We start from the raw sequence: 23,148 nt of genomic DNA on the forward strand, positions 1-23,148 counted from the left end.
AATAAATAATAAGTACAAAAAAAAATAAGTACACAAAAACACATAATGGTACTTACATTAATATTATATGGCATTCTCTCCCATTCAACCTTAAGGTTAAATTCAAAATCAGTGAAAATTTGCAGCTTTATAGTTAAATCGTAAGACATGTAGAGCAAACAGTTGAACTGTGCAGTTTTGTAGGTGTGTAGGCTGTATGGACTTACAATTAACTGTAGGTACAGCTCAGATAATATTATAGTTAATATGAAAGAGTTAAATCGTAAGGTGTGTAACGTAAATTAATGATTAAGTACTACCCTTGTCAAAATTATTCACCTAGTAAGTTATTTTTATGCATGCACGCGCTGTACAAATCTTATTTAGAAAAAATACTTTTTGGAGAGTTTTAAATTATTTTTGTAATAATTACGATGTAATTTTCCTTAAAATCACTTTTATTATACTTTTTTATAAATAACATTTCTAGTTGTATTCATTAGAACTAAACAACAAATACTCCCGCATCTTCTACAATAACATTACAAGTTTGTGAAGCTGGTGCCAGAGGTGGTTTTACTAATGGCTTCTTCGTTTTGTAATCTGTATTCAGTTTTTTCGCCAATTTCTTTACATTAGATTTCAATGACCGATCCCTGTAAAGTAGACGTGAGGTTCATAAATCTATTTATTTTCAATATCGTGAGACATACTAAATTAACTAAAAATCACGTATTATTATGGAGAAAAGTTCTACTAGTTTCAAGTCACAGAGGGACTCTTCACCATGAGCAGCGTGCGCAGACACGGCGACGTTGCGCAGCCTACTTTTACTACTTTTTTATTAATAATACGTGAGTAAACCGTGATTAGTAGTTAATTTTGGTAAGTATGTTCAATCAGTAGTCATTCACACTTACGTGTAGTTTATGCGGCAACAATAAATACACGCTGATATCACACAAACAGCTGCACACACGATAAACAAGAAAACTGATACCATAATTCCTTGAAATATTTTTTGACTTTCTATGTAGAGTTGTTCTGAAAACAGCAATAAAAAAGATGATTAGGTATCTTTTCACGATACATGCCAGTTTTAGACAGAAATCTAGACCAGAGTAGTCCTATGTTATTTCAAATTATAGTAGGTATCTAATTTACATATTTTACTTCAATCTACGTTGATGTTAGTTTCTACATAATGCGTATTATTCATGCAGTTTTATTTTAACACTCTGTAACTTACTTGCCATTTCATCGTCAGGTAAATTATTACTATCTGCAAAATCAAACAGCTTATTTATTGTCTGCACAGATATTCATGGGTGCCTACCCTACCTACGTGTCTAATTTGAAAAAATCTCTTTACAGTTAGTTCACCAATATAATGGCAGTCTCGAACGACCAAGAATAGATTTTGACGGTACTAAAGTCTAACAGCAATGCCTTTAAAGCTACTTGATGGACCAAGGAGGTAGTGAAGTGCCACGACCACTCTCACACAGAATACCAGTGTGAAGTGCTAATGTAATGTTACGGCGTTTCGTCTTGTAAGTTGACCCGCTGTTTGATTGAGCTACTATAACTTACTGAGACACGATAACGCAATTAACAGTTCTCTACATAGTTCGCAACACGTTTGTGATATCTCCGGTATTTGGACTATGTCGCTTACCATCAGACGAGAAATAAGCTTAGTAGATACCAATATAGTATCAAGGTAATATAAGTAGTATAGGAAACCGAAACTAGGTACCTATTGAAAATTGAATTTAAGCGAATCATTATATTTCATTTTAACAAACTTACCAAGGTTTTCATAATTAGTAACGACTTTTTTAAATACTCTTGTGAAATTGATTAGACATCTGTCGGTAGCCGCATCATAGAAATACATTCTGAAAATAATAAGTAATGGTTTTAGACATTTCGTTACAGGTGCATAATGATGGCAAGAATCTTTATTCAAACAGTTTAGACGTATACAAAATACGTACTCTTCACAACCACATTTTTCATGGCAGGTCTTGGGACTCAGTGATACATGAATCTCCAGTATCTGTCAAAAAACAAAGAAGAGTGAGGACTATCTGACGAACCTAATTACTTCGTTAAAAAAAAGCATCAACTGCATCAGTACTTGAGTAGTAGTAATGTTTTACGCATTTTATACTTACACCATCTTCTGGCGGACCGTCATCTGCATCTACGGTCAAAAAAACAGTATGAAAATGACATAATACTATCTTCATAGCGTCTAACTAGCAATAAATCTGACTCAATCATAGCACAATAACATTTCATCTCGGTGTAATGCCCTATTTACCAATCTTTAGTATTACGAAACGCTATCTCATAAATTAATCACATAGACGTAAATAATTGAATATTACTTACAGACAATTGGACATAAAGTAAGGAGCACCACAAACAACATATTAATAACCATTTTCTCTCTCGTAATGGTCCGTATTTTCATCACAATTTATTCACTATTAAGAAGTTTTAGTGAGAACGAAGTGCACACACAAAATTCCTTTGGCAATGATTTGCGAATAGTTACTGCACAGTTCAGTCGAATTTAGATTATTTATTGGTTTAGCGATATGTACTAAATATCATATTTAGTGAAATTACAATATGCTTGCACCTTTCAGCCGACCAATCGGCTTAGCAGCGTGGGTACCGAAATAGATGCATGACCTCGCAGGCGTTCGACTAATGGAGTTACCTATTTATTCAGTCTCAACTATGTAATCTTTGGAAGTTATTGGTTATTATAACTATTGCAAAGATCTTTATAATTGTTTTTCTAGAAATATCTACAGAAATTGAGAAGAGGTCACCGACATCTGCCTTGTACGGCAAATTCGGCGAGCCTTGAATAGTAAACAAAACCTTTAACGCAATTAAGTACCTATGTAATTACTAAATATATTACGTATAGAACAAGCCAAGAAAAAAAGTCCTCCTCTTTGCGTCAATTTTTTTTTAGTTTTTCATAAAAAGTCAACTTTTAAGTTTCTTCCATGAACTAAGTAGAAGAAAAAGTTCGTAACATGTCTCTTAAGAACTTCTCAACCACACTCATCTCGCATGTCACTCTATTACGTATTTTAATCTCCGAAGGGGTAAGCAGAACTAAATTATGTAGAAGTTAAAGTTTAAATATTTGTACTTAGAGTATGTATTTAAATATAGCTGAAGTTGTTTAGAAGATTTTTTATATTGATTGTATTATAAAAAAAAAACACGTGGATTTGGTCAGACCTGGTATTATACATGTCATATTAACGCACATTAAAAACCAAATCAATTTCTTGCTTGCTTCTCAAATGCTGGTACAGGTACTGAATTTTACTTCTTTTTGCTGCGTGTAAAGAAACGTTAAGATTCGTTCAGAAATCTTACATGCAGCATTATTAAATTTTATGAATAAATCCTGATGTTCCTATTGAAAATTATTGTGAAAATTATGTTAATAAAAAGGATTCGATGATATTGTTCTAATAATATTTTTAAAATAAACAAAACTATACAATAAACCAGACCATTTTAGTTGCATATTGCATACTATAAAGTGTAAACGCATAGAAACAAATTATTGCTATCTTTGTTTCGCTTGATGGAATCCATATTTAAATTTGCGTTAGAGGGAGACAGAAATAGTTCTGACAAGTTGTTCGAGTCCAGTGACTGCAACGTACCATCATTGCCGTTTCGCCGTGTTCAACTTCAACAAATCAAAAAACCAGTTTATTTACCGACTACATTCACGACGCGCGCGCGTTGTAGGTCTCGTGTCTAGAATTTATAGTCCGTGTTTTCTCATGTAGATTTCAAGAAAAAAAATCTGTCTGTGCACTTTTGAGTTATAATTTTTCGTGTGTCATTTTAAACTTAAACTAAAATTCCTCGAAACTTTTCTGTGATTTTCGAAAGTTCTCAATAAAGTACCCATTGAGAGTGATAAAAAGGTGTGTCGTGGTTCGAATTTTGAATCGTGAATAAACTTTTGTGCATTCGCGTGAAAAATACAGGTGTTTTGTTTCGATGAGTTCGTGTGTACAAAAGAGATGTTGATACGGAAAAGTTTACATTCGAAATCGATTGTCAGTTGCATAGTTGAGTGATCTCCGTGTGATTTGTTCAACGAGACGAGTTCGCAAGGTAAACGTGAGTAAAAGTTACGCTAAAATAACTGTTCCTAGCCTTAGATACTAGCTCCTCACTGTATGGTTCAATTAGCACGATGAAAAGTTCCCACCGGGTGATTCCAGTCGGATTTTAATTGGAAATCATTGTTGCATTCCAATAGGAATGTTAATAATAATGTAGTGGGTCGAAATGTTTTGATTTCGCATTCCTTTGTGCCGTAATGTTACTATCGAACAACAACCGGTTTGTGTACCATAATTGGGTACAACAATAATGTTTGTGAATGCATTCGAAATTCGAATTTCGTTTTCGCTAACATTCAATTTATGCAATAACTAGGTATGTTTATTTGGACAACTTTAAAAAGTTCTAGTTCAAGGAAATTTATAATAAGAACTCTTTAGAATATTCCAAATTTAAATTAAATTGTTTTTATCTATTTTAACTATGAAAATTTAAACTGACACTTGTTTTGTCCTATAAGTCACTATTGACTACAACACTTTTCCTTATAACTACTTACTGACTCTTACTTTAACCTCTATGATGTGTAGAATCTACAATTTAAAATATAAAATCCTTAAATCTTTCAATTTACCACAAAAACAGGAGTTATGAGTTTGATACCTAATTTATAACAGAACTTTACATCCCTAATTTAATTCAATAAGGTCTGTAAATGCCATAAAAATATCTAAAACATAAAATATTTGCCAAGCTAATATGTTACAAATTCTAAAGATACTTAATTAAAAAAAAATTGTTCCACAGATGTGTTCACCAAGACACCTCAGCAATCGAACAAGCTCTCGTCAGCCCTGATGTTGTCCGGAACATTCCATGAAGTCGGCTGACATGCAGCCATGGCCAGTGGCAAGGCTCTGTATTCTATAGCGGTGGTCGCATTGGGCTTCATTTGCTTTGTAGTAGGTGCCATCGCTGTTGGTTTACCTACTTGGGGAAACTTTCATAGCTGTAAGTATTTTTTAATTAATGTAATGTTAGGTATAACATGATATTGACGGTTGAAAGGCTAATTGATGCGACCATTTTGTCACAGATCATTTGATGGAAAAGAATTCGCTGATTCGAATAGTGCATATAATACTGAACATTACACAATATACAAAAAAAATGACTTAGATCAATTGATCTGTAATTAGCCTTTCAACCATCAATATAACATTGCAACAGTTATTTCTTATACAAGTTGAAAAAGGACATTGTTTTTGTAATGGAAACCGAGTCTCCATTACTTAGTAGGTCTATTCTGCCAGCATAAAGTGGTGATGGCAAGTGAAGAGGGACTTAGACTAGAGTGCCCTTGCTTGTTAGTTACGCTTACACCAATGCGACAGTTACAATATGTAACATAATATTATATTTTTAATGATATAGCACTTGTATCAATTAATCATACTTCCCACATTAAACCTTGTATCAAATGACCTACCCACTGTTTAGATGAGTCACTGATTAATAATTATGTAAAGTTAATAATAATCACCTATTTAAATAACATTTATTATATCGTTAGCGATCGCAAAGTAGGACATTAGCTTAATTGCAGTAAAAAATAGTAAGAAAGTTGCGCATGACTGATTGGATAAATAATTGACTGCATGGTTAGCGCATTGACTGGCATACAGTTTGCTGCACAATTTACGGATGATTTGATTCCTACAAGGAACAATTCTTTTTGTGATCCATGACCCACAAATTCAGCTTTGGTTTAGTTCTGAATATGTCATATAAGTAAATGGAATTCATGTTTAAAAATGCACCTATAACCCAGAAGAAAAATCTCTGATTTGAGGGTTCATTTCTGAAAAGAAAAAAAAAATTAAAGTATTTTGCCACCTAATATCACATTTACAGTTTAATTTGTTGCTCCAAAAGCTTACATATTCTAAAATGGAATGTAAAAAACAAAACTGTTTGATTGTATTAGGTGTATAGAATACAATGCACAAAAAACAATAGAATTAATTAAAGTAACTATCATGCAAGCTTTGTTATTTTGTAGGCTAATGTATCATTCTCATGGTTAGGTATTTTCGTTGCAAGTCCAATAAAACAGTTAAATAAAAATACCACAGACTTAATGACTAAGTAACTGACCTATTTTGTAGTTAAGAATGACTCCAAAAAATACTCAGAAATGTCACCAGTTCTCGTTCTCTTAATCTGTACCAACAATTGTTTAAATGCGAAAGTTTGCATGAATGTTTCTTAGTAGTCAGTTAATTCTTTTTTAATGTGAAACAGCGCAAAAAGAATTTTTCCCTATAAATTCCATACAAATTTTAGGGAAACAGAGAGTAAAGTCCTCTAAGAAAAGGAGGATCCTCCAACCAGGCGAGGTGATCATGCCTGGCGGGCTTTCTGCCCAACTGTTCGTTGGGATTTTCTATCCATGTTTATTTGCATGTAAATTTCATATGTGCGATGTAGAATTTTATGACGTCATCCGTTGATTTGCTCGTCGATAGCCTATGAGCGACTTCTGTTATGTGTCGCCACAAAATAAATCATGTCAGATTGGCTTGATGGCACATGAGTCTAAATTAAAATTTGTTCATTGCTGCCTCTGATCAGGTACATTATAATGTGGATTTAAAATACATAGGCAACTTTTAAAACCAGTGAAGCAGCTTGCAGAAGCTGGTACATAAATTTGTTTCATTTTGACTGTACTATATTAATATAATTTGTCCCTAACAGAACAAATAACAGATAATGTCTTGGTTTTCAGGTATTATTTTATCCTCTACCAAGCCATATAAGTAATTAACTTAAATATTTTCCTTGTCGAATACAGGGAAAATAGATTATTTACCATTATAGGTAGTTTGTCTCTTAGTTTCCTCAGTTATTAGTGATTCCAACAGTACTTGTCATTTAAGCATAATATTAAATTAGTAACTCATATTAATTGTTCCTTTATGTCGAGGAAGGAAGAATGTATCTTATTATATCAGCACTGTGTAATAAAATAACAAAGATTTTTAATACAAACATGTCTGTGTAATAAGTAGAAATAAAAAAAAAATATAGGAATGCCAAAAAGTTTAATTAATAATGTTTTACGTAACTGTCTGACGACGTAACTCGACTAGTTTCAAGCCGAGTTTCAGCGAGCGCCGCGCAGCTAACTGTTGTTGAAGTTAGTGTAAATATGAACCCCTACTTAGGCTTGAAACTAATCAAGTTACCTCTTCAAACCGTATGTAAGACGTCAAATAAGAGTTACAAGTTTTATTAAAAGAATTGACTAACTATATCGTTTTATTCTTTCCGTTTTTTGGCAGACCTATTGACAATAATGACACTGTTAGCAAATGCTTTGCACTTAGATTTGTATAAACTAATTCTTTCAGATGACTCTGACTTTCAACTCTCAGTTCCTGGGTACTATTGTAAGTATTGAAAATAGTTTCTTGGTGGTGGGTTGGGTCCTAAAACGCGAATAAACACCTTGTAACTATAGATATACAATACATATTTGCTTGTTAACATGGTGGTGGTTTTTCTAGCCTTACGAACTGGTGAATTGTTACTAGGTATATAGCGTGTTTCAATTTCATTTTGGCGAGAAAAATATCGACTCGTCATCGTCACTGATCCAACAGACAACCTTCAATGTTATACTTTCACTTTGAAACTGTCTTTTTAAAGCTTAAGATTATTGTTTTCGCAAAGATATCAGCCGTAAAATAGTTCTTGGAGAATGCGATTCTGCCAGAAGTCATTATTCCACGCTAACAAAGTCGCGGACAAAAACTAGTATCTTTGCAACGTGTCGCGGATTTGAATGTCGCGCCGCGCCAGCCAAAAAGTGATAATGTCAATCTGAGTAACATCCCCGGAGCCAGGAAGTCCGGCGGTGTTTTTTCCCCGTGGTCTTGCGCTGACCTCTCTCAGGTCGTGTCGATCTGCCGTCCCATCGGTGTGAGAACAGAGAGTACACCTGTGTTTGCGCACATACTAGTATGTACACTATAATATTTCCCTTATGGACTAGTCTACTTTTGACACTGAACGAAAAAGATCGAGACATTTTAAATATAAGTGCAAGAAATTAGGTAGGTATCTATTATTACCTATAAAAGAGGCTGTGCTCGTGAGGACAAGAGCACAGGGCTTGCGATATATTAAAAAGTATGGACAAGTTCCTATTGATAAATCTTCTTATACAAGTTAAAATCTAACCAGCTTATTTATACTTGTTACGTAACTAGTATTTTCACGTTCTTCTAAGATTCTCCCAACGTTATAATGATAGTTACGCTTTTATTTATGTTTATTGAAGCCACAGGTTGTAAGAAAGCGATAATCGGAAACGTGTCTTATCTCATAATAGTTTCATCAGTAAATAACAGTACAAAACCGGATTGAAAGATTATATTTATGTATAGGCGTTAGACTACTGCGTTTGAAGCAGAATATGATACTATGTAATGTAGTATCAGGTAGAATGTGTAGAATGCCTCGTGTTTAGACATTAGCAGCGCAGAAGACAAAATAGTGATTACCAGTGCTATGCATACCGATCACAATAACATAGCGAAATGTTGAAATGGAGTTAGTATTTTGTTTCATTTAGATGTTAAACAAAACAATACTTTCGAGATTATAAAAAAGTTACTGGTTCCATAAACAAATTCGAATGACGAATTCAAAAAAGAATTCGATTCTAAGGTGTGTGTTCAAAAAAGGAATTGTACCAAACTTTGTCGTTACTTTTTTGGGTATACAACCGTCATGGTATTGGTGTGTAAACAATACGACTAAGTGTGCGTTATACTTAGGTGTGTATCTATTATCTTGGGGCACACAACGGAAGTCGCAGGCCCAAGCTCAAGCGCACTGGAAGTAGGCCAAACCGCGCTCCTACGTCTACTGTTACTCTGTTACCTTTGATACCTTCGCCTTTCTAACGTACCTCAGCTATTTATAAGATAACATCAATGATTGCCCGTCAAATCTCAGAAACTCATCTCTTTTTCACGGGAAAATAATTAAATAACACTCCGTAGTTTTTATTTTCTCACAACTAGTTATTTATAAATCCATCTATTTGTACCGTTCAGCCATTATACCTAACTTAGATTTTTTAAAAGCAATTGAAATTGCTCAAGCTTGTGCAGTTTTGCAATAGGTTTTCACTTTTACTTCCTTTTTAATAATAGTAGATTCTAAATATAAGTAAGCGACAAGCGTTAGAACGGTCTTATCTGCACTAGTAAGTAACTGTACACAGAATAAAGTTACAATTTAAACTGCACGGTAAACAGCACTATGGGAATAATTACCTCGTAGGCTGTTCTCGATGTTTACTTGGGTCGGTATATTCAGTGCATTAAAAAATGTGGCACGCCCGCCAAACGGGTTATTGACCCACGAGACCTTTGTGACAAAACTTGTGGGAGATGTGCCAGGCTGCCAACGGTCGCGGTTATGGAGTCGTGTTTTTTTTTTTAATTTATACAGACTACAGACATCGTGCATTCAACCTCTTTCTAGAATATGTAAATTAATATATCTTGAATGCTAAATCACTTTGTATTCGATACGTACGATATGTTAGAGGCGGATTTAATTTTGAAGTTCAATAAACATTCACGTCACGAGATTTGAAAAGTTCTTTTCGTTTTGTATTTTGAGTACTGGGTCCAAAAATTTTAAAAACGTACTTGCTTTGTTTTTGTCATCAACTTAATAATTATAACTGCAAATCAAAGGTGCTAATGGCTCCATAAGACTTAAAGGTTCTTGAATAACAACTGCTGTGCAACTTGTAGCGAGTTCGACTCCCACGCGGAGCAACTCTTTGAGTCCACAAATTGTTGTTTCGGGTCTAGTTGTCATGGGCATGTGAACTTGTATGTTTAAAAACGCACCCATGACATAAGAGACAATCCTAGTGTGGGGAACGTAAAAAAATCAAGTATCAAAGCAAAACTGGTGTCAAGCTTATAAAATCTTCGATAAATTCTGCCTTTTTGGATGAAAATGTAGCTTCTTGCAGTACTTGCAAGACACGTACTGGATCCACATTCTTAGGAAGTAACAGCAAAATGATTTAAAACTATCACTTGTACAAATAACACCATAAAATTAAAGTTAACAACAATACTTTTGTATAATTGCGCCATTACATTGGTTCACAGCCGACATGGATCACGCCCACTATAATAACGGTATCATCCAAAATAGAAAAATGATAGCTTATTAATTTACAATCGATGCATGTCTAACCGGAATAATAAATTGTAGAAAGCCGTTGCAGTTACTATGCGGTCGCAGTACCATGTATGTCTATCAAAATTAACTCAATAGGTGTTTAAAAAATATCGATTCACACGCCTCAAGGTTTCCTTTAATTGCTATCTGCTAGACAAACACGAGCTAGTTCCCTAGACAAATGTTTATTTTACTTAACGAAGTTTTAGAAACCTAAAACTTTAATGTATATCACTGGCCTTCTTTCAGTTAACCAAATATCATGTAATTTTCCTCCTTAAACGTTCTAAAGTCTGCCATGTGTAATTTACTCTAAGGTAGAATACTGTAACCGTTGTTGGTCTGACGAGTTCGTATCGAAACCATCAATGGTAAGCATGACAGCGCCATTTTTTTCCCTGACAGGCAACGACCTCGCCTCAAACACAATCACGATACGCGAAGGTCCTAAGAAAGAACATTTTTTCTCTTCTAAATGTTTTTTGTTTAGTTCACAGTCTTCACTGTCATCATTGTCCATGACATTGATGCTAAATGAAGTGTCAGCTCTGGTATTTATAACTGTTAATTTAGTAAAAAGATCATTATGCTATTATGCATCTCTTTACAACCACACGTACACAAATACACGTTGCTAAGTTTGTTGTTTTGATTAATTATGGTTTTGACTCAACGTGCACACGTTTCGGATAACTATATCTTTCTATGCCATTTAGTATAACCGTTTTTACGGTCCGGGCTTTTATTACGACAGTCGTGATAGATATCATAAACCGAGAAATTGGTATATTGTTCCACTTCTGTTTCATCAGAACTATTCAAAGCCATATTCGATGGAACATTATCTTTTATGGCTATTTATTAATACGTTTGATTTCTTGGTGTTGGTAGGTGGTAAGAAGCGTACTATTGCTCCTTAATCTAGGCTATCGGTTTACCGGGACTGGCCTGAATCGTTAAATTTATCGGTGCACTTTATGACTTATTGTTCCGCAAAGTTCTTTAACATTCACAGTTATATTGGCTCGCCGCTGTAAATTACAATCACAGTCACGAATAACTTTAAATGCTATGTTGATGCACTGTCTTCAGATGGACAGGCTATCAGACGGATAATAAAATAATAACATAAAATTATGTAAGCATGTAGGTATGCAAAGATATTTTTGAAACCTGCAATTAAATCTTTGGTCTATCATCTAACCTTATGTTTTATGTAAGTTTGAAAACTTTCACAATACTTTTATAGTAGCAATTCGTTCCAATCCTTACTGGCTTTTTCTATGAACCGTTGTTTATTGATTAGCTTCTGTTAGAGTATAAATATTAAATTGAAGCTTCTACGAAATACCATTTACCTACATCTTGCGATCTTGCGATACACTATTGAATATCTTCGACACTCGTAAACGACTCGTGACAAATTGGAATAGACTGAAATCCTCTACGTATACCTATTTTAAACATTTGATACGCTTACATCTATAGACTTGCGTAATGTTTTGTTGCTATGCAAAACGATTGAGAGATATTTTATTTTCTCTTCGGGCTACAACTAACTTCACTAAGAAAAACATGCCTTTATGGATTAAAAATGAGTTTGTCAGAGTTCTTTTTTCATAAAACCCTCTTGATGTTGATTAGTTTACTTTATTCTACGTTTGTATAGAGCCAATACTATGTAAAGTATCGTATATATCCGTCACGCTACATAATGTTTCAACATATGATGTCCAGTCAAGTGCATTGTTGACCCGAACACTAGGTGAATGTCGGTCATCGTGTAATCAATTGACACATGAGTCATGACATGCCATCATTAATGCAGTGCATATGGCCTTCCTCTGATTTCGCCATAGTCTTTCTACGAGCTTATTAAGACTCGTATTGGTACTGCTTCGATTGTATTAGTATGTAACAAGGTAGGTATATTTGCTGTGAACGCAAAACGTGCCTTTATTCTATCGGCGCAGATTCTTCCAGAGTCAAATAGCTATGCTATATCCGCTATTTGTTTGTTATTGGTATTGTGTTTTGTATGTATAGTTCTATAGTACACGCATAGTATATTTAGTCAGCAATATATTTTTCACCAAGCTCCATTTAACTAGTATAGAAACAAGGCCATTAAAATTGCATTTACATGAGTCATTCGTTAAGTTGTTTTCCTATTAACAACCACGTTCGTATTAAATATTCAAAGGCGTAATAGGAAAATCGATAATACTTTTTTCCGCGGAACGTCTGAAGGAAGTTCTATGTCCGTAAACGTAGTTAGATGAAAGAGGTAGAGAGGAGGTAGACAATTAGCAAGGTCTCTTCGCAGCAGACTATGAATTAAATTATTATGCAGCCAGGAAATCGTGACGAGGGCCTCTGTACTCCTCTTAGCGTGTCGCCGACCTTCAGACGGATTTGCGAGCCTTCAATGTGTTCAGCTCAACTAATAGGCTGATTGTCATAGTATTCCTAAACACAGCTATTTCCCTAGTTGTAACGCGAGCGGCCTTGCTTTAAACTCTATGATGCGTTCATTAATGAATACAAGTTACAACTAACTATTCATATTGAAACAACATGTAATAGCAAGGTCTGTTGAAATATGTACGCTGTACAAACGAGTCTGTTCCACATTTAGGACACTCACTAAAAGATATTTCAATAGACATATTTCCAGTAGTTCGACCACATTGAGGGCTCGTAGCAAAACATGTTTGCTTTATTAAGGTATTGTTACGTCAATTTTGTTTAACTTATGTATATGTGTAGGTGGTTTTGAGGTCGTCAACGATTTGCGTTTGGATGCCAAGTCAATATTTTTACGTTACGTCACACATGTCTATAAGATGTTTTTTCCATACATCCTTGACCTCTTTTATGAGTAGTCAGTAGTCCATTATTTATTTTAAGCCCAGCATTGTACGAGAAACAAGAATGAAAAGTGGTGATGCGGATCAGTGAGCAATGTTTTGTTTAAAACCGTTAGCAACAGTGTTAATAGTAAAGCTGCAGTAATTAAGATTTATATTGAAAGGAAATTGGAAAAGCCCGTAAGTGATAGCAAAATGCTGTTTATCAGCTTGGTTTTGCGGCTTTCCCGTGATATAGCTCGAGCGCCGGGCGCTACTTTCCCACAAGTCTTTCTACTTAGGCTTTAACGTGCCATTAAATTGGATCCTACACATTTCATGTGACGTAATTGAGAGCCCTGGCAGTAAAATTTATTTTAATGTCTGTATTTTATATCATCCTTAATGGCTTGTGGAGCATGTCAATTAACAATGCACGGTGGTTGTAGTACCTTCCTATTAAGGTAAATACTTTATGCAACTAGCACACGGTTGGTTCAGAATCAGTACTTTGAACTGAATTCAGAACGTAAATTGGTACTATTAAAATGGTGGTTGGATATATTTTTGGTACTAACAAACATTATTATTTTCGATATGATGTTTTTCGGCTTACTCGCGTAATTATTTGACGAGGAACTCGACTAGTAGCAGCGAGACAGTCGCCGCGTCGTGTGTCGCAGAATGCTGCTCATGAATATGAGCCTCTAGCATGGCTTGAAACTAATCAAGTTCCTCGTCAAATAATTACGTGAGCAAGCCGAAAAACATAATAATTAATTTAATATGTCTCACGAAAGTTATATATTAAAAATATTATGTTCGATACAATGTTTCTGGGTTATTTAGGGTTGTTATTAAACATAATGTTTGATTTGTTTGCAGTAGACAACCCGAACTTTGACCAGGGATACTTCGGACCATGGCGGGTTTGCAAGAAACTGCTCTACAACCGGGAGAAATGCGGCTCAGACGTCTCCAAGTTCCATCCGTCGAGTAAGTTACTTTACATACCTTTACGGGTTTATTTACCCATCTTGTTTGAAAGCTAGGTAGTAAAACATACAGCTCATTGATAAACAAGAAGTAGGTTTAACGAGTTTACTATAAATAGATTCATTCACGGTCTTAGTTTCAAAGCAATCTGATTAATCTAAAGGAATGGTAATCTAAAATCATTTCAGCTTTCTTAAAATTAGCGAAAGACCCATTCATTGTCGCTTGCTAATCGATTTCTCAGCTATTTACTCACCTCTATAAATAACTTCATCATCTAATGTCAATGCTACAACCGTTAAATAAATTCATGATAATGCTCGCTTGCCTACTCTCAACAAGTTTCTGAGAGCAAAGGCCTCTAATGTCCAATTGAGCAACAAACATCTTTGAACTATCATATTGAAGTAGGTATGTATGTACTTTGCATTGAACATACATTAGTCTTCTGTTTCTTATCGAATATCGAGTTGTATACTTATACACGGTGTAACAAAAAGGGGGTATACATATCAAGTGCACTGTTTCTAGATAACATAACAAACGATACGGGAAGGGTTTTTTAAACTCATGTTTTCATGGAACGAAGTTATGAATTTTTCCAATACATCAAATTCCAGAAACCGAACAGGTACTAGGCGATCAGATTTACAGAAGAAATGTTTCGTAATATTAGCGAGTGACCCCTGTAGTGTTGTGATACGTTTGTATGATTTAAAATCAAGAACCATGCGACACCAAGTATTTGGTACCAATTTTTTTAAACGTATTTTGAGCTGATTCTTTGTGTAGAGATTCTATTCAACCTGTATTCTTCAGTATATTCAGACTGCGTAACTTACAAATGATAAAAATATAATTTTGACGCCGTTTTTTTGTGACTGTCATGTTCGAGACACATTAATTTTCTGAAAGTAGTGCACCAAATGGCTTGACCTATTTTCTTTCGTAGACACGCCCCTAGTTTCCCTTTGTTATCGTTCTCTACTAATTGTATTAATTTTTGTCGCTAAATGTGTTTTATTTGTATTAAAATGCTAATGGATTTACTTAAGAAATTAAATTATGCTTTAATGTAATTTTATGGTAATTTTTTACAGTGAACTTAGGTATTTATAATAAGGTGTGTTTGTTATTAGAATCTAAAAATTTTAATGTCCTATAAAAGGCTAAACAAAATGTTGTTTAAAGGTAACCTAATATTTTGCTTAAAGGGTCCGTTGTTAAAAAGGAAACGGGGTTCGGTGGAACGGAAAATAAAGGAAAGGGCTGTGCGTTGCTATAAAACCTTTGCCTTTATCGATTTTTTACGAAAACAGGACACGCATCTATGTTTTTGTTGCAGTCTTTTATGTATTTAGGTTACTCACTTAATATTTATGGGACTTATACTTTAAAACCCATTCACAATTTTTGCCGTGGATTAAGTTTTTTAACACGTTACTAAAAATGTTTTAAAACAAATTATTTTTTTATGTTTCGGTCATTAAAAACACAGTAGCAAAAAGAAAATCACTAAAAGAGTTAATTAAAGCTAAGAAAGTATCTGTACCTAGGTAAACTTGTAGACTAGTATAGCCTAGACTAGACACAGATTACACGTGAAAGTCTAGATAAAATAGCTCCAACGACAATTACTTCAGAAGAGACAGTTCGCGACTTAGATCGAAAATAGATATAGTATCGCTATCTTTGTTTTCAGTCCACTTAGGAAATTGGTTACGTTCTTAATTGAATTGATCTTTAACCGCTCCTAAGTTTATTTTGCTAACGTTTTTATTGTTTACCTGACTAGAAGCTCATTACGTGTTTGTGTGAGAAAGAATTGTGATACGTGCATTGTGTTATGTTTAGTGTTTCTGTGCTATTATACATGGGTTTGTGACCTGTGAATTCGTGAATGTATGTTTGTTACTGTTTCTTCTTTAAAACTTTGATAGTAAGTATTTTTATAGAACTAGCTGACGCGGCAAACTTCGTACCGCCTCAAACATTTCTTTCTCGTCTATTAAACATTCCCGGGACTTACAAATAATTCAAGACCAAAATTTACTAAATCGGTCCAACGGTTTTCGAGTTTTGGTGAGACTTAAGGACAGCAATGGATTTTTATGTATAGAAAAATAATGTCAGGCGTTACTTTGCGGATATCCATGCTACATTAACACTTTATTGTATTGAAATCAATGAAAACTAAAAATGTATTGTAGTTATTGTTAGTGTAGTAAGTATTTGTTTTGTTGAATTTTAGCATAAGGTGTGTGTGGGCGGAGAGGTTTTTTAGGTCCAAAATAAGGACAGGAAAGTCGAGAACTTACTTTGTTAAGTTGCGATGTTACGTTTGGTCGCAAGTTCAACACGTGGCAAGTGGGGTCGGGTTTGATCAATAATATTGTTATTACTTATATAGGGCAGGTCTCGATCTCTATTTGGGTTATAAATTCCAATACAAAACACATTGAAACGTATATATAACTGACATAAATGAAAAATCATAGTTAGTATGGTCAGTACATCGGTGTGTACGTAGATCTGCCTCCATCGAAGATATAGACATTACAATCATACTAAATTAATTATTATGTTATCTATCGGCTTACACACTTAACTGTTTGACGAGGAACTTGGCTAGTTTCAAGTCATGCTAAAGGTTCATATTGATGAGCAGCATTCCACGTCACACGACGCGGCGATTGTCGCGCTGCTACATTATATTTTGTACATTACAATCATATGACTTTTGAATATTAAAATGTAATCTTGCCAAAAGACCCCTTATGTATTCACGATAAACAAACGACATTTCAGTAATATGCTAATACCAAATACGTCTAGTAGAAGCAAGTAACTCAGTTTGAAAGAATAACAAAACGCGATTAGTGTGTCGTGACTGAACTCAATTAATTCTCATCTAATGCCCGTATTAACGTTTCCTTATAAACTGTCTTCAATACCGCGTTATTTCTATTTAACATGCTCCGATTGCTTCGATCGGTTTCGACTTTAGATAAAAAAGAAAATTAGTTTCTTCATAATGCTAATTGTAATTAATGATTCATTCATTATGAATATTTCATTTTCACTTGTGTAAACTATGTTTAATGTGAATATTTACTCACATAATAATACAGGTTGCAGGGGTACACCTTTACCAGTTATGTTGTGAGGTCTTTATTAGGGCAAGGCGAGGTTTTTTAAGGGTAGATAAGCATCCAATGACGTCTTCCGCTTTGGAACAGGCGAGAGGGTGTGTCAGACTCTTACTGACCAAAAACCACCCCGTTCCTAAGCCTGTTTTTCGGGCCAGAGCCTCGGTAAACCGCTAGCTAGGCAGTCCGCTGCTCCGGGATTAGAGCGAGTCTACTGTCAAATTCAGGCTCCTAAACTATGTAATATGATGTACCTATATGATGATAAAGACTTAACGGGAGTCAAATCAGAGATTCTTAGGTTGCAGTCGCTCTTGCGGTCATTCGAATAGATCAGACAAATAATGAATGAAGATAATAGAACTATATTCATTTATTCTTTATATTTTGCAAACCATCCTCGAAGAAGATAAAACACGAATGAAGTGTCTTGGGTATTGTCCAATTAACAGTTAGAAGATATAGAGCTATTTACGTGTCACCAAATGAAATTCTGTGTTAAGGGAAAGTTCTATTATCACCTACCGTTTCAACCAATAAGCTTTTGCCGTCCTAAACTAACAAGAAAAGATAAAAGTCGAACGCAAGGGGAATATTTAAGGCAAGTGTGCATACTACAGGTAGGTAAGAGACTTTAAAATATTATGCTGTGTTCATTACTCACGCTAATATTATAAATGTGAAAGAAAAAAATATTTGTTTGGATGTTTGTCCGTTGTCACCGTTGTCCGCTAAAAATACTGAAAGGATTTCGATAAAATTTGGTATACAAACAAGGTATGAGCTGACTTAAACTTTAGATTGAAAAGTTTGGAATTTTAGTTTAGTTTCCTATTAAGTAATTTACGGTCAACTAGTAAAAGACCTAGAGTAATCTGTCTTGGTGACTAGTGGTCTAAACATGTCATCTATACTACACGAAGGCATTACCTACATGCCATAATTTGCACCTCTGCCCTTCGGGGATTAAAGGCGTGAAGTTGTGTGTGTGTGTGTGTGTGTAAGATATATCAGAGAATACATACATGTCTGTTTGTTGCACTATTGTTTTTAACACCATGTAAAAATGATACATATACCCCTTAAGTCACAGGTCAGTTCCTCCGTCTAATCGATCCGTCAGTTCTCTCAGTTCAACGAACACGAACGTTACTAAATGTGTTAAGTAATTAACTGGTAGTTTAACTTAATAATGATACGCCGGTATGCAATCGGTTCGAACATTAACTGTGGAAGACTACAGAAAAATGGGCATTAAGGTGGTGTTAGTTAAAGTTATTTATCACTTTTTTCTTGTGAACAGATTATTTATTTGTGTCAGAATATCTGTGTTGTTATAGAGTATATTTCTAATTACGGGTAGTTATAGTTTCTTCTATGTATATTATTATGTTTCCTAAGTTTCTATTTGAAAGGGTAACAAAATAGTGTGGTCCTTTTCTATGCAGTAAACCGGTGATCGGGGAGCTAATCACAAATCTGGTAAAACGGGATAATATACTATTCACCCCGTTTTACAGTTATATGTGTTCGATCCAACCAAAAAAAATAAATAAAAAAGAAAAGCCGTTTATTTCATAAAACAGTCTTAATACAATCAAGATTCTGACAGTTCAAATAAACATATATATCATTTGTGGTACATCGCGAGTTTTAAGGAGATTATAGTTTATTTCATATCTAGACAAGACAAGAGACAGAGTAGATTCAAAATCTTCTAATTAACAAAGACACTTTCCTTGTGATGTTGATTTATGAAGTATTGTTTCACGTGTGACTTGAAAGTAACAATGTGTGCGACGACAGTGCTAAGTTGTGCGTACATCACACGTGCTACTTAAACGATCATAATTTAAACTATCCATATACATATTAATGTGGGCCGTTAACAGCTAAGAGAAAATGTGCTCTATTTTCACCCCCTTTCACTTACATTGTAGTGAACTCACGATTTAAAACCGACCCTTTTGTTTAAATGACTAAGAAAGCTTTGATCAGTTCATCTTGTGTACAGTTAGGTTAGGTACTGGCCAGAGTACGGAGTATTCAACTATTCAAAAGTACTATTATGTATTAACAGATAGTGGATCTCGAACAGACTATTCCATACAAGTACCCTTAGTACGAGTTTGCTTTACGTTTAAAATAATCGAAACTAGAGCGCGATCGGCGTTTTGATTGGTTGGTTTATTCGAGCCGGCCAATCAGAGCGCCGAATCCGCTCTTTTGATTACATCTGATTTGAAAAGCGGCTGTCATCATTGATGTATCAAACCGTTTCTAAGTATCCTCTTTCTAGTAAAGGGTATTAAACCCTTTCTAAATTTCTAGGTGCTTATGGGCTACCTCATTTGTGGTGTTAGTAAACCGAGTAGTATTTATTCTAGTGTAGTCGTTAAGTTTGCGTAAATGCTAGAATTTATACGACGCTAAGTTATCGTTTGCAACCGTAGCAACCTATTTTCCTAGTTGCAAAGTTTTACGCGTTATGATAAGCACCTTAGTTTACTTCAATTGGATTGCAAGCCTCTCCAGGAAATAATATGACCACTTTAATTGTTGTTTGTTAGTAACAGCAGTAATCAACAAAAGTATAACTTTTCTATATGCCTTTAGTGTTTTATGGACTCGTCCATGAGCAGCCTTCATCACCTAGCAGTAGGTAATCTCGCCTGCTCATTTGCCAAATGAACAAAGCCTAAAAGTCAAATGAAGACAGCAGAATATAAATCATAATATGTCACCACCACTCAGGTGGTCTTTGGGTGTAAAAAAACCGATTAAGGATACATTTATGAGAATCCTGCCAGTAGAGCTTTCAGCGCTGTGATGCTGCGTGATGCACCTGATCCTTTTAATTAAACTGTGACTTCCAAGCGATAATGGCAAACCCCTCTTTTGTAGAAGGTACCCTTAGTTCAGCGGTGGATTTCCACAGGCTGTTGGTGTTTTAGACAAATCAGCCATCTCCAATCCATCGAAGTGATAACTGAAGATAGGCTTAAGTCGGTTGATGTGTGCTTGAACGATCCAAAAATAACTGGAAGATGGTTATACTGCAGTTCCCAGTGTTTGCTCAGTGTCCACGTAATGTTAAAACAATGTCATTGTGCAGTGGACGTGCGCTTGTGTAATGCTTTCATTGTTTCCAAAGCATTCTCCGTGTGCTGTGGCTAAATTACTAGCATGAATATCAATGCAGTTTTTACCTTGACCTGGATTAGACTGAAAAACTATTTCTAATTGACTATCTGATGCGTCGTCGGCTGGGCAAACATTGAAGGCACCCAGCTCGGTAGTGACATTATCCGCAAATTGACAGTAGTGGTTAGAAGTGAAGAGTAAAAGTTCGAGCCCAGTGCAGTGGTGTGCTATTGAAGCATGCCATGTCTTAGCGGTGGACAGAAACAGCTGATGATGATAATTGAATAAACATTATTTAGAATCAAATGAACAGTTTCTCAACAACAGATAAATTTTATCTAATGACTCTTTTCATTGGCAGCAAATTTCAACGTTTGTGGTCGAATTTCCGTTCGTTTTATCCAAAGTCACAGTAACAACTTGTGTCTATGAAAGACCAGTGAAGGTTTTTGACGATTTTGCGCTATCCGTTTCTAGTGTTTGTAGGTATATTTCATTCGTCAATTTCGCTAGGTCACAAAGAGAACACATTGTTCTTAGACAGAGTAAAAGTTGAGATTTATTTCCTCAACTGTTTTCAGATTATTTTCACGTGTAGTTCAAAAGGCGATTGCCACAAATGGGTTACTGAATGAACGGCTCTTGAATACCAATCTTATTGTGAGGACGGTGTACACAGGTGTTCAAATGCAGTATTTTAAGATTCACAGCCACGAGCCAGCCGTATACCATATTCGTGAATGGATATCTTGGTCACAGACGTACTTAGGGAACTGGTACCTACATTAAATGGTATTACGGTATTAGGCTACTAATAGTTTGATTTAGTGGCTTTTAGTAGCTACCTAAAGTCCACCAAAGAATAACTTATAAAATGTGACGATTCGTAGAAGTCTGAAAAGACGGTGTTAAGTAATAGATCGTGAAGGATAAATGACAGTTGCTTTACGTAAAATATTGTCACGATCACGAATTTTAACAATTCATTACAATGTCCCATTTATTTGGACGAGACAAGATTTTTTACATTCAGTACGATAATATTGAAATGCAGACCTTGAAATTTGCTTTTGGAAACTGGAATTTTACTTATCAATTTTATTTTAAACACAAATTCGCTTTGATAAAATTTATTGGAGTTAAAATGTGTTACATATACTTAAATATCTACATACATACTTGATCCTGAATAATGTAATTTAATGAAACCACAGATGAACATTGAACATGTTCTTATTAAAGTTCTTTGCACTGCAAATCTTTAATAGCGGTCATATAACCTTAATAAGAATCATTTTACAATAAACACACATATTACATTGCCTGTAGTTGACATAGTTAGATTGAATTCGAAAAAACCGACTTTAATTCTAGGTTTTCCTTGCAAGCAAGGACTGTCCAGTCATTGAAGGCTTAGACTATGCCTAAGTACATTAGTTGCATTATAAAACTAAGTATGAGTCATTGCAGTAATCAGATGCAGTTCACGATTGCGTGTGTACTCAATTCAATGTTTAACAGTGTCTTTTTATCTTAGTATCTGGATAAAAATACTGGCCTATTCATTGCAGTGTAGTCATCGTCTTGGCGAAATAAATGAACACATAATCTTAAAAATTCTGACTCTCTAACTTGAGAGTAACTGTCGCAATCAGAGACATTCAATGATTACTTGGACTTTTCCTTAACTTTAACCATTTTGTATCGAAAACAAATGCTAAGGACTGAGTTAAGTCTTTGAATGCCAATAGAAAACTGTTGAAGGTAAATCCTCCGCTAACGTCGGTCACCGGTGACCACAGCGTTCAATGTGTTAAGTAATCTTTAAATTACTCAGTACGTCGGTAACATACATTACATTCCCATCATTATCCATATTAAATGGTAGAAGCCTCAATTTTAAGGAGTTTACACTTGGTTGACTGGCTGAAGGCTTGGGGACAACCATTATCAAAATTTCTAACGATCGTAAGTACTAACGTGTTTATGCAGTTGAACTGTATCAAAGAAAATTCCAAAAGGAACATTATTTTTCCTGAATTTATAATCATTTAAAAATTGTGTGGGCAGTAAAACATGCATTGGGTTGTGTGAGTGGGATGTAGATAACAGTAATCACATTTATTTGGGAATAAAAAAATACATTTCTCGACCAAAAATGGCAGCTGGAATGTTAGTGAACCTTCAATTGTGTGTGATGGCTAATATAATTTTATGAATGAGATAAAATCTGGCTATTAAATGATTTTCATAATTAAAGTTGCTAAACTTTAAGTTTTAATGTCGTGCATAATCATTGGTGCTTCTAATTATAATTGTAAGCTGAAGTCTAATTATAATTATAAGTAAGAATTTAATTGAGATTCTGTCCACTGATTATTAGATAAATTCCGAATTAGCAGTAACAAATACAATAAATAGATAATTGGATAGTTTCCTCAGTCAAAAATAAATTATTTCGGCTTTTCAATACAATAAAATATTAAAAAATAATCACATATTCATTCATAGATTTGATGATCCATTTAATTTTTGATCTTTTCTAGCTAATTTTCTAAAAATAAGTAGGCTATTTGACGTAAAATCTGATGACGACGCCATAACGCACTATTTCATAGTAAATA

The 23,148-nt window shown here is 34.6% G+C and overlaps 2 protein-coding genes across 5 annotated transcripts in view; one reads left to right on the forward strand and one right to left on the reverse strand.

Moving 5' to 3' along the window:
* Positions 1 to 419: 419 nt before the first annotated feature.
* Positions 420 to 2,887, reverse strand: LOC118271155 (uncharacterized). 2 transcript variants are annotated; one of them, XM_035587099.2, is made up of 7 exons: positions 2,380 to 2,864; positions 2,160 to 2,188; positions 1,980 to 2,041; positions 1,792 to 1,880; positions 1,229 to 1,261; positions 900 to 1,023; positions 420 to 635 (listed from the first exon to the last, which is right to left on the reverse strand). In XM_035587099.2, the coding sequence occupies exons 1-7, from the start codon at positions 2,459 to 2,461 to the stop codon at positions 485 to 487; spliced, it is 570 nt and encodes a 189-aa protein (XP_035442992.2). In that variant the 5' UTR covers positions 2,462 to 2,864; the 3' UTR covers positions 420 to 484. The 2 variants fall into 2 exon arrangements, with proteins under 2 accessions (XP_035442992.2, XP_050551721.1); XM_050695764.1 differs by lacking the exon at positions 900 to 1,023 and having other exon boundaries at positions 2,380 to 2,887.
* Positions 2,888 to 3,727: 840 nt separating this feature from the next.
* LOC118271112 (uncharacterized) overlaps positions 3,728 to 23,148 on the forward strand; it is a 30,666-nt gene continuing 11,245 nt past the window's right edge. The window contains exons 1-4 of one of the 3 annotated variants that reach the window (XM_050695759.1): positions 3,728 to 4,158; positions 4,912 to 5,115; positions 7,521 to 7,559; positions 14,121 to 14,231. In XM_050695759.1, coding sequence (XP_050551716.1) covers positions 5,004 to 5,115; positions 7,521 to 7,559; positions 14,121 to 14,231 — 262 coding nt within the window. In that variant the 5' untranslated portion in view covers positions 3,728 to 4,158; positions 4,912 to 5,003. The remainder of the gene's footprint in view (positions 4,159 to 4,911; positions 5,116 to 7,520; positions 7,560 to 14,120; positions 14,232 to 23,148) is intronic. The other 2 variants (XM_050695760.1, XM_050695761.1) reach the window with 2 other exon arrangements.

This window comes from Spodoptera frugiperda, chromosome 9 (genome assembly GCF_023101765.2).
Source record: "Spodoptera frugiperda isolate SF20-4 chromosome 9, AGI-APGP_CSIRO_Sfru_2.0, whole genome shotgun sequence".
Lineage (NCBI taxonomy): Eukaryota > Metazoa > Arthropoda > Insecta > Lepidoptera > Noctuidae > Spodoptera > Spodoptera frugiperda.